Below are 17,980 nucleotides of genomic sequence, written 5' to 3'. Positions count from 1 at the left end.
GGCGGCTTCCTGCAGGCGGCGCCGGGGCGAGCCGGGCGCTGCAGTCACCGGCCTTGGGACACCGGGGCCCGGGCGCTCGGGGGGCCGCGTCCGAAGCTCGGGGCGCGCCGCGCGGCCGTCGGTCGCCGCTGCCCGCGCTCGCGTGTCGCCGCGACCGCCGCGGCCGCCGCCGGTTACGCCAGCCCTGCCAGCCAGCCCCGCCGCCGCCCGCTCTGATTCTGCGCACAGGCGGCCCCCAAGCCTGTCATTCTGCAAAAACACAGTTTACTCAACACGCCGCACACACTTGCGCGCACACACATACACACATATACACACTCTCGCGCGCGCGCACGCACACACACACACACAGACACACACAGACACACACGCACGCACACACGCGCTCGCGGGCGCGCGCAACCCGGACCCCGGCGTGCACACGCACGGGAGCGCGCGAGCGAGCAAGACGCGCACACCCGGCGAGCCAAGTTCCGCAGCCTGGCATGGCTTCTGGGGACCTTTACGAGGTACGGGGAAGCCGGGGCGCGGGCGGCGCCGGGGGACCGGGCCTGGCCGGGAGGGGTGCGAACGGAGTCCTGAGCCCGTGGGTGGCGGCGGCCGGGATCGGAGGGCGCCTGGGGGACTGGAGGGTGGCGGCGGACCCGAGGGTGGCGGCGGGGACCGGAGGGTGGCGGGGGCCGGGCGCGCCTCCCGCCGCCGCCTCCCGCGGCGCCCGCTCCCTCTTTCTCTTTCTCTCGCGCACACACTCTCTTACTCCATCTACTTTGCGGCCTTGGAGAGAGGGGAAGGAGGAAGCCGGGCGGAGCCGGGGCGGAGGGAGGGAAGGTAGCGGTCCCGGGGAGGTGTTTGCTTAGCCCCGACGAGCCGCTCCAAGTGTGCCGAAAAGTACAGGTAAAAAAAAAAAAAGAAAGAAAGAAAGATAAAAAGAAAGAAAGAAAAAAAAGAAAAGAAAAGAAAAAAAAAAGTCGCCGCCGGACGTGCGAGGGAATGCGGGGGACCGCGCTGCGGACGGCCCAATTTAGGGGTGTCGAGACCCCGGGGGTGCGCGAGTCTAGGTTGGGTGGGGAGAAGAAGGTGGGTGATCCTAGTGGAGCCAGGCTCCCCGGGAGGGGAATGCCAAGGAGTGCTGGGGCGGGCGGGTGGGGGCGCGGCTCTGGGGACAGCACTTTTGCAATTCCACTGGGGCCACTGGGTGCCTTCCCCCTCCCCCCACCTGCTGCCTAGAGCCCCCCCCCCCCCCCCCCCCCCCCCCCCCCCCCCCCCCGGGCTCTGAAGCTCCTCTGGCAGAGGATTGGGGGCTGTCTCTGCTGGTGTCATGCCTCTCAGGGTGAAAGGGGGCTGCAGAGGGGCCCTCTGGCTGGGAGGGAAGTGGGCATGGAAGTTGTCTGTGGGTGGTCAGACCTGTCAGAGGGCATGGGTGTGAATCCGGTTTCCAGAACTACTCTGGCTGGCCCTGGGGTAATTCTTGTCTCTAGGGCCACACAGGTAGTAGTGGGCACTGGATATTTTGAAATCGGTTCAAAATGTTGAGCGAAGACATCCATCTGTCATCTTTTGAACAATAGAGAAATACCCGTGGTCTCTGGGGAGAGAGGGCTTAGCCAGCCTTGGGACCACAACCGTTCCCGCGCGGGATTTGGACCACTGGACAAACAAGACACCACCACCAGACCCAGGGGGAGGAGGCCCTCAAAGAGGTGTTCGTTCCTAAGAGAAGGTTCTGAGTCAAGAAGCCAAAGGGACTGGCCACCTTCTACCAGGAGGCCTGCAGATGCTGCAAGAATCCAGTGTCAGGGGTCATGTGGGCTTCCCAGCCCCACCCTCCAGTATGAGTCAGTCACAGTGGCTGTCACTCGTAAGGTTGTCTAAATTTCCATGCAGTCCTAGGACAGGTTGAGTTAACGTTTCTGGTAAGAGACTGCAGTAGCAGTTCAGCCACCTCAAGCTTGTTCCCCGAGCCTTCCCGGAAGCCCAAGCTTCTCAGACAGTTCATTTACTGACTGGTGTGAGGGGAGAATGGTGGCCAGGCCAGTAGGCTCTGTGAGGCTCAGGTGGGACCCATGTGATATGAGTTGACCTCTTGTCAACCGTGTGACCTTCCTTACCCTTGTGCTGATGGAGAAGCCAAGGCGGGATAGAAACCTGATGAGAAACTGACGGATGTGGCCAGCGGGCCACCCAAATCCATCGCTGGTTTTCAAGATGGTGGAGCAGTCTATGAAACCAAAAGTTAAAACACAGTGAAATGAAAACCTGTGCCCTAAGAGCCCCAGGGTAAAATCAGTCCTACCAGGACACTGGCAGAAAGTGGATGCCGTTTAGGGACAAGACCAATCTTGCCGGGGTCATGGAATTTTTCTCATCGATGGCAAGTTGTCTCAAAGCCACAGCCATTGGGTGGATGACAAGTGGCCTTGTTGAAGACATGAAGTGAACATCACAGGAGACGTCACTGCTTCCCCATTTAAAGTCTGAAACTTACGAACCTCCTGGGGATAATTTCTTGTTTAATGTTCATCTGAAACTGCCATTCTTAACCTTGGTAATTGTAGTCACCAGATGGGTCCGTGATGATGGGAGTTTCCACAATGGCCTTGAACTATCTCAGTGACTCAGGAGTGCTTATTGGAGTTCAATAAGCAGGACAATAATAACAATTACTTCTGTGGTGGTAGGTGATTGTATGAGGTATAAAATGGTTTTCCTGTGGCTGATTATTTTACATAGCCATTACTAGAAGTGCTAAATTGCATTATGAGAATATAGCCAATGTCATCATTTTTATAGCCTGTGCCTCCGTTACATAACATACACTGAGGGGTTTAATTGGTTGTTCAAATTTAACATAAAAAAAAGAAGTGCCTAGTGTACCTCAGTACATGTATTTCTAACTGTAAAATTGTCATGTGCATTAAAAAAATAGCGTGTTGATTAAAAAAATAGATCTGGGCATATTCAGTGCAGTTAATGACCTTAAAAGAAATAAAAGTCTCAGTCTATGTGAGGGTATTTCCTTAATTAAATATCATACTTGAGTGTACATAAAATGGCTTATCATAACCTTTAACCATTAAGCATATTTGAGTCAACTTCGAGTGATAACCTTTGTAGCATATATTCCAGCTGGAACATCACCCTTGGTGCCTTATGGAGAGGATAATGTTTGGATTGTAGAGATTCACCGTCTCTTTGGTGATTTTAGACACCTTAGTTATAAAAAAGCAAGCCTTCCTCAGAGAGTTCTGTTAAGGCGTTGGGTGCTGATTTTCAGAAAATGAGCTTTCTTTACATGATAATGCTCTTCAGTTGTGGTGAGGAAACCTGGACCAACAGAAGGTTCTGAAATTTGGATTTGATGGATTCTCTGTTTTAGTTATGGGATGCCCCTTCTGAGGCATTCTAGTTATCATGCATATGGAAGTGATTCAAATGTTGATTGACTGATATCCTAGAGCAGAAGTCTTCAATCTTCCTAAGGCTGTGACCCTTTACTACAGTTCATATGTACCGTCAAGCATAAATTTGTTTTTTTTTTTTTTTTTTGCTGTTCTATAAATATACTTTTGCCACTGTTATAAATCATAATGTAAATATCTGATATACAGGATATCTGATACGCGATCTTTGTGAAAGGGTCACTCAACCCTCAAAGGGGGTCACAGCCCACAAGTTGAGAACCAGTGTCTTAGAGCCAGATATGCCTGGATATAAAATGTAATCACCACCACCCCCCTTGCCAAGATGAGCTAGTAAACATATGGGTCATCAAAAATTAGTCCACGAGACAGTTCTAGGCTGTGTGTGTGTCTGAGTGAGTGTGAGTGTTTGCCTTACCTCATTGTTATGTATGAAAAATGTCTTTGAATGCCTTTAGATGGGGCAGACGATCTTTAGTTTGTCTCTTTCCGCAATGATCTGTATACAGATTCATTTCCCTACATGTTTACACTGTCAATCTCAATCTGGATGGTATTAGAGCTTGCCATCCCTGGCGTCTAGTTAGCCATTTGCCAAGATGATTGGGTATCGTGAACACATCATTCGTGGCACAGGGAACCGAGTTTTCAAGTCTTTTTCCCAGGGTTCCTAGCTCCTCACACATTTACTCACTCATGACTCTTATCAGTGAACTGAAGACTGGGGCCAGTAGACAGGGATCACTCTGAGCGATATTTAGCATTCTTATATTGAGAGTTACATGTATTTCTTCCCCAGCTCATGGTATCTTTGTGGTGGTAATTTCATGTCCTAGTTTTGCATCTGTTACTGAGATTATTCACGGACCAAATCAACTTGGGTGAAGTAAGATACACTTCCACATTATACAGACCATCATTGTGGGAAGCCAGTGTAGGAACTCCAAGCAGGAACCTCAAGGCAGGAACTGAAGTAGAGACATGGAGAAATGCTGCTTACTGACTTGCTCCCTATGCCTTGCACAGATCATCCTTCTTTCTTATTAAAAGAAATAAAGTAGCTAGGCAGTGGTGGCACATACTTTTAATCCCAGCACTCGGGAGGCAAAGGCAGGCAGATCTCTGTGAGTTCAAGGCCATCCTGGTCTATAAAGTGAGTCCAGGACAGCCAAGGCTACACAGAAGCTACCCTGTCTTGAAAACCAAAATAAAATAAAACAAAATTTCAAAAACGAAATAAAAAGAAATTAGAAAAAGACAACTCATTCTACATTATAGCATGTACTTAATTAAATATTATAATTGAGTATATAAAACATGGCTTATCATAACATTTATTTAATAAACCATATTTTTATGAGGGTGAGGAGTAATGACCTGCTTTCTTATATAACCTAATATCTTCTCTTGGAGTGGAGCAACCCACAGTGGGCTGGGCCCTCCCACATCAATCATTAGTAAAAAAAAAAAAAAATTGCCTCATTGGCATGCTCACAGGCCAGTCTGATGCAGGCAATCCTTCAATTGAGGTTCCCTCTTTCCAGGTGTCCTTGTTAAGGTTGACAGTATCTACCCAGCACACACCATGAAGAGTAGCTCAGCTCTTTTTCTAAAAGCGTGTCTGGGTATCTTCTAGAGAAGCTGACTGTTCTCCCTCTGAAGGATTGACTGCGTTTAAACCTCTAGTGTGTGGCTTTCCTTAATGTTGAGTGGCGTCTAATACCCCTCACCCTTGATTAGTTGACATGAAGGACAACGAACCTACCTTGCTGGCAAAAATGTTCAAAGAGGAAGCTTTCTGTTTATGTGGAGTGGCCAAGGTGACACTTACTTAGTTGAACCTGACAGTGTTTCTGTGCTAGGCTCTGTTTGTTGTTTTTCCTAAATCTCTATCAGCAGAAATTGGCTGTATTTTCTGTGTGTCTGTTTGTGTGTGTGTGTATGTGTGACATACATCTCTCTCTTCTTATGTTTAGGGAAACAGCATTGGAGCAGGTCATGGACCATGTATGCATCCTTGAGCCCACAGCATTAACTAAGCACTATAAATCAAATAGAAGTATGCTGGCTGGTGGGCCCTTCACCAAGTCCATTGGCCCTTTATGGTGCTCTTGTAGAGCTGGCAATTCTTTGTTGCTTGGTAGTTTCCCAGGGCATTCACTTCTTATTAAACACAATTTCTGACAAAGTCTGGTCTATAGCTTTCTTCACTCCCCGAGTGGTGAGCAAGGTCTTCAGACCCTCTTCACGTGTTCTGCTGCCTTCATGTGGGTCAACATGGTGGCACTATGTGAGCTACCACAAATTTTCAGTGCGGTGACTGAGCACATTTCCAGCTTGATGCTAATGTTTCCATTCATTGTCAAGTCTCTTTCCTTGTGAGAGCTCTAGCTTATGACTGCTTAAAAAAATATTAATATCAACAAGTTGAAGAAATGACACCTCAAGCTACACAACTTCCTTGTGAGGCTGGAGTGATTTGCATAGTTAGTAAGTCCCGTGTAAGGACCTTCTTGTCAAAGATACAACTTCTTAAATCTCTGTACATATCTCTTTCAAGGATGATATACCAGTTGAGTTGGAGTATTGGGGTCATAGTACTATCTAATTAATATGGACTAGGTATTTCATTCTTCAACAGGAATCCATCACCTTTGTAAAAGGTTTTTATGTTATTCCTTATTGCCTAAGGTCATTCTTCAAGGCCTTAAGCTATCTTTGAAGGGTGATAAAATTATCCTCGTACTTGGGGAGGGGCATGTGTGGAGAAGGGGGAGGGAAGGTGGGATTGGGAGGAGAGGAGGAAGGGGCTTATGGGGGAATACAAAGTAAATAAAGTGTAATTAATAAAAAAATATAAAAAAAAGTATCCTGGGAGCCTGACCATTTTTCCAGAACAGTTCAGCCTGCATGTTTCTCTCACTATCAGACACATGTAGTTAGTTTAAACACCTCTGTTGGATGGTGAAGTGAGGTCTAAGTTGGCTGAATTTGTAGCACCATTATCCATTTACTTCTTTCATATTTGTAGATCAACAATTATATGTTTAGGACTGGGGAAATGATGGCGGTGTCCCCTAAAAGTCTATGGTCTGTTTGGAGATAACATAAGAACAGAAATTCACAGTCAGTGGAGAACATATTCTATCAGGAAGATGAGGCTTGCAGGATGATGTTGAGGTATAGATGAGATCCAGGCTGGGGGCAGTGAGAGAAGGCTTCACAGAGGAGGTGATGGCCTTCGAAGACTCATTTAGGAAATGAATGTGGCCAGATTTTCAGGATCTAAACTAGTACCCTGTCATAACCTTCAATGAAAGGTAAATTCTCATTTTTTGATAACCAATTTCCTGTTATTGGGAATCTGGCTTGTTTCCATTTGTAAGCCATTATGTACTGATGTTATGAACATCCACAAACATCATTATTTATATCTATGCTGAGCTCTATTTCCCAGAGTAGATTTTGAGAAATGATAGTTTGAAGTATATGGATATTTTGTACTATTCTTGATTTATAACCTGAGATTTCCCTTCCAAAATGGACGGTTGATTAAATTAGTGGAGGAACAGGAGCAGGCTGACCTGCCAACACTGCTCCATGCTGTTTTGGTAACTGGAGGGAGAGATGATGGTGGCTGAGTGGGAGCAGTAATTGGGATGAAGAGAAATGGGTGAGATTGGAAAATTTAAAGAAATCAGCAGTTTGCTTTATCAGTCAGGATTATATGCAGCAGGTGTAGCAGAAATATACAGTAATGGCCATGACTTAGACATGAAGCGTTTTTAAAAATATGAAGTGAAGGTTGGAGTTCAGGATTGATATGCCACTCTGTGAAGTTCTCAAGGTTTTAGGTTCCCTTTATCTCTATCCCATTATCCTCAGTTGTGGTTTCTGTCCTCAGGGTTACTTCCTGATCCAACCTAGCCATAGAACTAGCCTTCTTTTTCAAAAGAGGAATAAAGAAAGATGGAGGGCTGAATGCAATCACCTCTCCTCAATCAGCTGTGATGGTGCTATTCTCTCATTGGCCTGGTGATGCTATGGAAGTCAATGGAAGATTGCGTTTTAAGAGAGAGAGTGGCCTGTAGTGTTCTTAGACTGAGTAACCAATAAGCAATTGGTAACTGTGGGATGTAGATGTTAGGGCCACATCTGTGGGGCTGAGGCTTCGATCACTCACTGCAATGCATCAGGAGTTCCCCGCTGCTAAGGAGCCATCGCCTTATTCTCAGATTCTTCATCAGGGGATTTTCCTCCTGGATTTTATTTTCTTGTCCTTTAGCCCAGTGTTCTAAAGACCGTTTCAGGGGTTTTACTAACAAACCATAGAGATCGTGAAAATGCTAGAGCTGTATTTAATTTAAACATAGTCATTGGGCTGGAGAGATGACAGTGATTAAGAGTACAGGGTGAGGACTCAGACAGGATGCCTAGCACCCTTATGTTGCCTCACAACCATCTGTAATTGCAGTTCCAGGTGGCATGCTGCCCTCTTCTGGCCTTCATAGCACCAGGTATGAGCATGTGACATACAGACATAAATACAGTCAAAATATCCATACACATAAACAATAGTTACTTCTTGAATAATCAGTTAAATAATACATCAGTTAAATAATACATGTTACCTATGTTCCTATAACTGCGGGGCAGAGATTCTGTAGCCATGAGTGTCTTAAATTCTTCTTCTGGAATGTAGCAATTAAAACCTCAGCATCTCAATTAATCATGAATGCATTTTTGAGAGCTTATATTTATTTGTATCATTTTTAAAGATGAGAAGTAAAGTGTAATCACTGTTCATGTCATGCTTATACTGTTGGTCGAACCAACCATTAAGAAAAATATTGGCAGTAAACAAACAAACTCAGTATCCATATATGGTTGTGATCTGCCCCTGCCTCACAGTTTTCTATGTTACAAGTTGGAGTATGGTCAGTTTCCTTTTATTTCTCTCTCTCTCTCTTTTTTTTTCCTTTGGGCATATATTTAAACTTCTGGTATATGTGCTATTTTTTTTAAGCAACATTATAGGTATATATTGTACTCAAAACAGTTCCTAACCACATCTTCTTATGTAAAGGAGTACCGGGAAATACACTGTCCATAGCACATGCCCATCCTCAAGTGACACTCAAGGCAGAGGCGGTGGCTGGTTTAGTGTGTAGTAAGTGTGTGATAACAATAGGACATATAAACTTTTGTTCTCTGTTGTTTGGGCTTATTGATACATCTAGGTCTTTCTGCCTTGACTATTTGGGAGAAGGAAGGTATGGGAACCATACTAACAGACAAACACAAAAAACAAATTTCCATTTTTAAAGACTTGGGGTTCAATGGACATGAACCAGAACTTGAGATTGCAAGACCACATGGTCAAAGCAAACCCAAACTAAACCTAACCTGATACTACGCACAGCCACTTTTCATTACAAAAAGTCCAAGGTCATTTTCCTATGCACTCAGCAAATAAAACACAGGAAGAAGTCGATGAATCACAGGCTGCTGCAGGAAGGCGGGTAACAGTTTGGGATTTTATTGAAAGTGTTTGCTATCACAATAAAATTTACTGCTTGCCTCAGCTAACCTGGTCAGTGGTAAGAAAACTAGGTAGTCAGTTAAATGAAGAAAAGGCAATTGCACCAAAATGGTCCCTTGTCCATGTTGCCTGGGAAAAGGACTCTATAGTTGAATCCCACTGTTCCCTGCTAGACTGCAGACCCAGTGATAGAGAGATTATGTCTGGATCATCTGTGCTTGTAGCACCAGTTTGTGGGACTTTGCTGCTCACATGGTAGCTTTAAGTAACCACTTACTGAATGAGATGCCTGACAGTATGGGAAGCCCATGCTTCAAGCCCACCTTTCTGCCTGTCTTCCCTGTGTGTGGCATGGTCATCACTCTCCTGAAAAGAGTCCTTCAGCTGTTCCTGGTAATTGAAGTTACCATTTTGCCTGCTGCTGGACCCTGAGTAGACCTCATTAGATAGCAAAAGTCCCTCATGGTGAATCAAACCTTCAAGTCACCCTTCACCAGTGTGGATGACAACTGGATAGCCCGTCTCTGTTAGCTGCATGTGAAAGAGCTGCTTTATACCAAGGACACACAAAGGCTGCCCTATGGCTTGCTGCCTCTGCCCTTGGCATCCCTGCCTCTGCACTGTAGCCCTAGTGGCTTGGTCCAAGTTGATATGTACCATCCATTCCTTATTGGGCTGCCTGGAGACAAACTGACATAGAAACTTGTGTCTAGAGGCAATCTAGAAGACTGTAGGCCTGGAAGGGTGTTGGGGAGGCAGGACTAGACAGATAATGATGTATAACAAAATGGTAGCTGAGTCCTTGCTGATCTTAATAAAAATTATGGTGGCTCTTCAGAAACACCCTCAGAACTGGGCGTGGGGGTACATGCCTTTAATCCCAGCAATTGGGAAGCAGAGGCAGGTGGATCTCTGTGAGTGCAAGGCTAGCCTGGTCTACAAAGTGAGTTCAGGACAGCCAGAGAAAACTTGTCTCAAAAGACAAAATAAAACAAAAGAAACAAGCCCAGTTGAAGCAAGGAGACAGAACTCTTGAACCCCTGTGTCAGCCATTCAGTACTGAAGGTTGCTCTGTGGGCTGGGGCTGGGTAGCTCCCTTGAGTGACATCTGTGTGGTATTGGCAACCTCCTTGCAACAGTGGGATGGGTTTATCCGTCTCTAAAGAAGACCTGAGTTGGGTGGGTGTCACATCCTTGTGTTGACACCTTGTATGGACGTGTTTGTATTGACACCATCTCTTGCCATTCCCTGATGGTCAAGTCTTTCTTTTTTGGATCCCTTTGGAATCACATCTGCCACACTGGTGCCTCTCTGAAGACATTATTTGTCATTTACCACCTTCCTGGGACTCATATATCTGGTTTGGGTACTGACAGACTGGCCATGTGTCAAGCTTGTGATCAGGATTCTCTCAATTGCTCATGTGATATTTTCTCAACACACCCCGGAAGACATGTAACAGGGTATCACGTCTCTTGAGTACCCCGCCTCATTGTTGGAGCCTCTTCCACTCTCTGGTTGACTCTGTGTCCTCATTTTCTGCTGTCTGTACCTTAAAACTGGTAGTTTACAATATGGTAGTCTGCCCCAGGCTTCTTCTGACCTCTTGTAGCAAACAGACTGGATTGCTGGTTTTGAAGGGTTTGATGCTTGCCTGGATTCTTCATTTGAGCTCTGGAACTATCTGTCTAATTCTCCTTTAAACTCGATATCCAAAAAAGTCAGACTTAGAATCTTCTTTCTAGCCCCCATCTGTTCATTCCCAAGCCAGAAATATGGTCTCTTTTTTGTTTTGCTCAGACACGGTGTCTGCTCTGTTGAATCAGCAGCCTGTGTATATCCACCTTTTGTCTTCTTTTCATTCTCATCACTGGAGTTCAGGGGATTGCCTCCCATTGTTTGAGTCATTCTAGCACCTCACAGGTGTTCATGCCAGGTTTTTTCTGGGGTATCCTTACAAGGATCTGAAACAAACAAACAAACAAACGGATCTGAAACAAACAAACAAACAAACAAAACCAACCAACCAAACAAGAAAACCTAACCCAGAACTCCTGTTTTGCCATCTTCTGATGGAGCTTCTTTAGGATGTGTGTCAGCTCTGTGTGGCTTGTTCTCCAGTCCTCTTGCTGTTTCTCTGTGTTCAGTGTGTGTGCTACCCAGAGAGCTTCTTGTCACTCTTGAATACTCCGTGATCCATGATTGCTCTTCTCTAACTTCTAGATGGAGCATCAGCCTTTGTTGTTATGCACAGCCCATCTATGTTAGCTTAGTTTCAACTCCTCCTGGCTTCTGCTTAGATGCTGCATTTGGCCAAGCCCTTCTGACCCAAGATTTTACAAAGGATTCCCTGGGGACCTAAGCATGGCTTCAGGTGTTGGTGAGTTTTCTTAGTGATGGCAAGTAAGGCTACACCTGTTCCTTTGGTGACCTTACAGTCCTGGACATTATGTAGAGGCCCGACACCCAAGATCTTCCTGGAATTTAAACACATGTTGAAACTCAAACCACATAGGTAATGGAACTTAAATTTTTATTCCTCTTCTTTGGGTTCCTATACAATCATTTTTTTGGGGGGGCATTCTAGAACTTGCTTGCATAGACTATAAATGTATCTACTTATTTTCAGAATCTCTCCTTAGATTGTGAGCGTTGACTATGTCCAAAGTCTTCCATCTTTAACAGTTGGCAGAGAGTAAGAGTCAAAAGAAAAATCCATTCAGTGGATGCATATGTCCTTCATATGTTGAGGTTGTTTCAGATGTTTCTACAGCTTTCTTGGCCTGAGGCTGAAGGGACTATCCAAACTTTCAGTGCTCCTTAACTCTAGAGGGTTTTTTTTTCTTTCATCTTTGTTGGTCATTTAGTGGACACATCATTTTACTGTAAGACAAACTCATCTGGAGTGTTGCATTTTCAATAAGATGGCACAGTCCTGTTTTCAGAGGCTCACTAAGTCTTGGAGCCAGGCTACAGTTTTAAAGTTATGCTTGGTCTTTCATGAACATCTTCAGCAGGTGATAAAAAAGTAAGAACCTCTTTGACTGTTGAATGAGATGCAACAACTGGCTGATTGCCTTGTTGTTTTCTGCATGTGCTGCACATGAGGTAGAAGCAGATTCTTCCTGGGTTCCTCTGGAGAATTGCCTTGACAATCTTGATGACAAAGATTTAATGAAGGAGTCCCGGGCAGCTTAGCATGGGCTTGGGGCCTGGTGAAGTGATCATGAACAAGGTTGGAACCTGTTCTCCTGAGTGATGTCATAGGTTTTGACATTATGGGAAGCCCTGATAGCTGCATTTTCCTGGAAATACCAATTCACATGTCAACTGTTGGAAGTTAGACCAAGTAATAGAGTCCAAAGCTCATGCTTTTATAATGAGAAGGGTGTGGATTTGATTTTCTTGATATTTACATCTATTTATTTGTGTGTTTTGAAACCTGGTCTCCTTTGAAGAACAAGGTATATGTGATATGTGGAGGCCATGAACCAGACTTTGTGGTTAATAGACAGAGGAAAGGAGCCATAGAGCCAATCTCCTTAGAATGCATGCAGCTTTCTTCAAACAGTAGACCCAGCTTTTTGAGTAAATGCATGGTTTGGTGCTGTGTGGCTCATCCAGTCATCTTCTCATCTTCTGTATTATCATGGTAGAGATGGATAAGTCTGGAACCTTGAGGACTTTCTTCATTCTCTTGCTTTATTGTTATTATTTTAATGTTTGATGGAATTTACCAGTGAAACCATCTGGCCCCAAACTTCTCTTTTTTGGGAGGTTTTGAAGACTAGTTCAATTCCTTTACACGTTAGAAGTTGTTCTGGCTAGTTTTATGTCAAGGTATCAACATAGAGTCATCAGAAAGAAAGAAGCCTCAATTGAGAAAAAGTCTCCATAAGATGGAGCAGTGTGCAAGCCTGTAGGGCATTTTTTAAACTAGTGATTGATGGGGGAAGGCCCAGTCCATTGTGAATGGTGCCATTCCTGGGCTGGGGGTCCAGGGTTCTATAAGAAAGCAGGCTGAGCAAGCCAGTAAGCAGCACCCCTCCACGGCGTCTGCATCAGTTCCTGTCTCCAGGTGCCTATCCTGACTTCCTTCAATGATGAACAGTGATGTGGAAGTATATAAACCAAAGCCAAATAAACCCTTTCCTGCAAAGTTGCTTTGGTCACAATGTTTCATTACCGCAATAGTAACCCTGACTAGGACAGAAATTGGTATTAGGAGTGGGCATTGATGTGTCAGACCTGCCCATGTTGTTTTTAGAGGACTGCGGAGGGACTTGGAACTTTGGGTGAGAAAAGCCACTGAGTGTCCAATGCTTGGTTAGCTTTTCTGTGGGAGCTTGGAAGATAAGAGTTTTGAGAGATGATGGAGGCGTAGTTTGAGACATTTCACATGGAAGTTTGAGAGTCTCTCAATGACTCTATTGAGGTCATTTGCTATTTTGGGTTAAAAATCTGTGGTTTTGGTTAGCTGAGGCAGAAGAATCAGCAGTGATTAACAAGACACCAGAACTACTGAAGTAAAACCTTTGTTTTTCTGGGACAATTGATGCTGGTTAGCTTGAGATGAGAAATCACTGGTGATTAAGAAAAGATCAGCATCAATGAGATAAAATATTCTGGGATGTCTTTCCTTAGAATCGGTCCATGCAAGCTGTGTTCAGAGGTGGATAAGGTTGTACCTTTTCTGGTAACTGAACTTGATAGTGTAAGAGTCACCTTGTGGTACTGGTTTTAAAGACATGAAGGGGTCATAGAAATCAGCTGAGGCTTGGTGCTGTGTGGCAGGGCTGGAGTCCCCAAAGAGAGCTTAGGAGAGGCTATTGGTGAAAGTGCAAATTTTGGCCCCAGCAAGAGACTCCAATATTTTGGCAATGCCAGTGTCATGGGATGGCCAGCAAGAATAGCAGCAGGTGTGGAGTGGAGCCAGCTGAATGTACTATTTAGTACACAATACCACATTTTCACTATCTGTTTGTTGGCTTAAGAGCATTTAGCTTGATTCCGTTTCCTACCTATTCTGACTAGAGCAGCAATGAACATGGCTGAGCAAGTATCCATGGAGAAGGATGTTGAGTTCTTAGGGCATATGCCAAAGGCTGGCATAGTTGGGTCACAGGGTCAACTTATTTTTAGCTTTTTGAGAATTCTCCACACTGATTTCAGTATGCAGAATGCAGTCCCACCAACAGTGCGTGAGAATTCCCTTTTCCCCACACCATCTCCAGCACCTGATCTTTGCCATTCCGACTGGGGTAGGATGAAATCTCAGAGTTGTCTTTGTACTGCCCTAATTTCTAGGATGGATGATCATTTAATACCAATGATATTTTATACCATTATTTTGTTTGTTTTGAGAATTGTTTGTTCAGGTCCCAGGCCCAGTTTTTCAGTGGGTCACTATTTTGATTCTGTCCTTTTTTTAGTTCTTTATATCTTCTGGATATTAATCCTCTATCAGATGCATAGCTGTCAAAGATTCTTCCCCATTCTGTGGGCTTCCTCTTCATTTGGTTAATTATTTTTTTTTCAGCTGTGCAGTTTTAGTTTTGTAGTCTCACTTGTTAATTGTTGGCCTTATTTTTGGGGCAAATAGAGTCCTATTTAGAAAGTTTTTCCCTACACCTCTATCATGTTGGATATTAACTATGTTTTTTTTTTTCCTAGCAGTGTTTCAGTTTTTATGATTTAATGGTGTTTGATAATTTTTAAGTTCGTTTTTGTGCAAGGTGGTAAACATTGGGGTGATTTCAGAAGCATGTGGACATTCAGTTTTCCCATCCCCATTTGCTGAAGATGCGTTATTTTACCTTGCTTATGTTTGTGGCATTTTCCTCAAATATGAAGTGGCTGAAGCCTTTTGTACCCATATTTAGGTCTTCAGTTTTGTTTCACTGAGCCACATGTCCAGTACCTCATTGTTTTTATTACTATGTGATATATAGTAAGACCTAGAATGGCAATCCCTTCAGCATTGTTCTTCAGGATTCTTTTGATTATCCAGAGTCTTTAGTGGTTTCATATGAATTTTAATATAGTTTTTCTTTTCAATTTCTGCAAAGAACAGGATGGGATCTTGACTGTGATTGCATTGAATCTTTGATTAGCATTTGGTAGATGGTCATTTTTCATAGTATTGGTTCTACCAATCCATGAACATGGGATACCTTTTCATTTCGTAGTGCCTTCTCTATGTTTTTTCCTTCAGAGGTTTAAAGTTTTCCCACATCCTTGGTTAGGCTTATTCCTAGATACTGTTTTCTTTGAGGCTGTTGTGAATGGGAGTATGTACATGATCTGTTTCTCTGTATGTTTATCATTGGTGTATAGAAAAACTATTGATTTTTACAGGCTGATTTTGTAACTTTCAACATTGCCGAGTTTTTAAAACTTCCTATTGGTTCTTTGTGAATTTCACGTCATGCACCTTAATCCCACTCATCTACCCCTCTACTGGTGTCTGCCCTCCACTCTTGCAACCATCCCCCAACAGAGAAAAAAAAAACTCACTGGGGAAGCTCTAGTGTGTCACATTGTGTATATCCTTTCATCCACACTTCTTTGCATGCAAATGTTCATTGCAATGACTCATTGGTCTGCTATGAGGCCTCTGGCTTTTGCTACTTTTGGCATTCCTCTCAGATATCTTATTGTTGCCCTGTGTCATGAAGATCCTATAGTTTTATATCTGTAGGAACCACCTCTTCATGCACTTCAGCAGTTCATTGGCAGGGTAGATGTTGGGGTAGGTCAATTCAAAGCCCTGGATCTAGGCCTGAGAGGTATCTGAGCTGGTGATTCCACCAGCTCTCCTGTTCTCATGTCCTCGGGCGGCCAGCTCACCTGCATCCCTTGCAACCAGGGCTTCCCAGGTGAGGTTTAGGGTCTGCTCTCCTGAATGTTGCAGCTGGGGAAGGACATGGGCAGTTTTCCTACTTTCATGATCTCAGGGCAAGCTTTCCTGCCTGCCATGGATGGCTAGGAATGAGGGAGGGAAGGATGGCTGGCTCTCCTACACTAACTTCTGGCTTCCACAGTCACACCCTGTAGGTAGCTGGCCTGCAAACTCCCCCTTCAACTCGGGCCATCAGAGTCAGCTCTACCATACTACTGAGGTGATGGGCAGGCCCTGCTTTCCCAAGTGCTGCAGCAGGTGAGAGGCAGGGCCAGCTTTCTGGCTCTGATGACCATGGGGCCAGCTCTCTTGATTGCTGTAGGTGGCAAGGGATGAGGGGGCCAGCTCTCCCATACTCATGCTCTGGGGGCTGCTTACTGGTGATTCTCTCTACCCCACCCCCACCACCAGGGACAGTTCTACTGTTCTGCCCTGGTAAGGTGCAGGGCCATCTTTTCTGCTTTCATGACCCAAGGGCTAGGTCTCTTCCCTGCTGCAGGTGGTGAGGGGCAACCGTGGAGGAGGGTATTTCTCACTTGTCCACCCCACCTCATAGGAGATGACTGGTAGGGCCAGTTCTCCAACATTCATATCCTCAGGGGCCAGCTAACTTGCAACTCCCACAGTGTACGGGTCTGCTCTCCCAAGTACATCAACTGGCTAGGGGCTGGGTCAGCTCTCCTGCTTTCCTGACCCCCAGGACCAGCTCTTCCATGTCCAGGTAAGGGTCAGACATCAACATGTTTCCATGTGGCAACCTAGACCAGAGAAGTTTGCCTGGCCTCTGGTGGTAACAGACCCCTGTTATTGTAGGATCACAGAACCAGATGTGACCCCTGGTGGCAACACAGGCCAGGACCCCGCCATGGTCCCAGGTGGCATCACTGTTACTCACATCAGGTCAGGCTGTTCCTCACTACCCTTAAGTCTCTAGTTCTGCCTCTCTTCATCGTGCCCACATTCTTCTGTTTCTCTTTCTCTTCTATTTCTGTACCACTTACTTGCTCTTCTTGTGGCACGTAGGGTCTCTGAGTGTCTGGGGTCATCTTTAGAGTGGTTTCAGGAATGCTGTAACCTGTTTGTGCTTTATGGTGCTGGGCAGGCATGGTCTGGCCCATTAGGTCTTCATGGTGCCTGATTGGTGATTATTTCAAGCTATCTAGACCCCCTGGTACTGGTTTGGTGGTTGTGTTGGCTTGCTCTGTCTGGCCTTTCAAGTGGTCCCATGCAAGAGTCATCTGTCATGGACTCATCCCTTCGCAGGACACTCAGTCCCAGGCGGGGTGCTTTTAGTTTCAGGATTTCTGCAGGTCCTGGGAGCTGTTGGTACCTGAAGGCATAGGACTGGTGGTCACCTCAGGCTCATTATTTTTTTTTTCAGGGACTTTAGGCTAGTAATCATTCAGATATTCATTGGTCAGAACACTGAGCATAGACACAGCCCCTCTCCTCTCTGCCACCTACTGATACACATGCGACACAGCAGCCAACCTTCAAGGCCTCCAGCAGCAGCACATTGCTGAATCTACTCATCAGGTCTAGAAATTTCCTGGTAGAATTTATGGGACCTCTAATGTACAGTATAATGCCATCTGCAGATGAATTTCTGTCCCAGCTACTACTTGGAGCACATCATTGAAAAGGGGTGGCCTGGTGGACATCCCTGTCTCATTCCTGACTTCAGTGATGTTGTTTCAAGCTTTTCTCCATTGAGGATGGTGTTGGCTGTGGAGTTTTCATGTGTAGATTTTATTATGTTGAGGTATGTTCTCTACATTCTCTATAAGTTTTATCACTAAGGTGTGTTAGGTTTTGTCCAAGACTTTTTCTGTGTCTCTTGAGATGATTGTGTGTGTGTGTTTGTCTTTAAGTCCATTTATGTTCTTTTATTACCTTTTTGGTTTGCATATGTTGAACCATCCCTACATTTCAGAGATAAATCCAACTTGGTCACAGTGGATAATCTTTTTCATGTATGTCTGTATTTTATTTGAATGTTTTTTATTGAGTATTTTTGGCTAGTTTCATCAGGGATATTGACCTGTTGTTTCCTTCCTTCCTTCCTTCCTTCCTTCCTTCCTTCCTTCCTTCCTTCCTTCCTTCCTTCCTTCCTTCCT

The 17,980-nt window shown here is 44.9% G+C and overlaps 1 protein-coding gene and 1 non-coding gene across 2 annotated transcripts in view; one reads left to right on the top strand and one right to left on the bottom strand.

The window, feature by feature from the left end:
- Positions 1–291: 291 nt before the first annotated feature.
- Cdyl2 (chromodomain Y like 2) overlaps positions 292–17,980 on the top strand; it is a 178,198-nt gene continuing 160,509 nt past the window's right edge. Inside the window, exon 1 of the mRNA XM_055621220.1 lies at positions 292–509. Within this exon, the coding sequence (XP_055477195.1) occupies positions 486–509 (24 nt within the window). The 5' untranslated portion in view covers positions 292–485. The remainder of the gene's footprint in view (positions 510–17,980) is intronic.
- Positions 17,246–17,376, bottom strand: LOC129687293 (small nucleolar RNA SNORA17). Its single transcript, XR_008721770.1, has one exon. It is a non-coding gene; the product is annotated as a small nucleolar RNA SNORA17 (small nucleolar RNA).

This window comes from Psammomys obesus, unplaced genomic scaffold (genome assembly GCF_907164565.1).
Source record: "Psammomys obesus unplaced genomic scaffold, mPsaObe1.curated_primary_1811, whole genome shotgun sequence".
NCBI lineage: Eukaryota > Metazoa > Chordata > Mammalia > Rodentia > Muridae > Psammomys > Psammomys obesus.
This window is presented reverse-complemented; position numbering and strand designations above follow the sequence as displayed.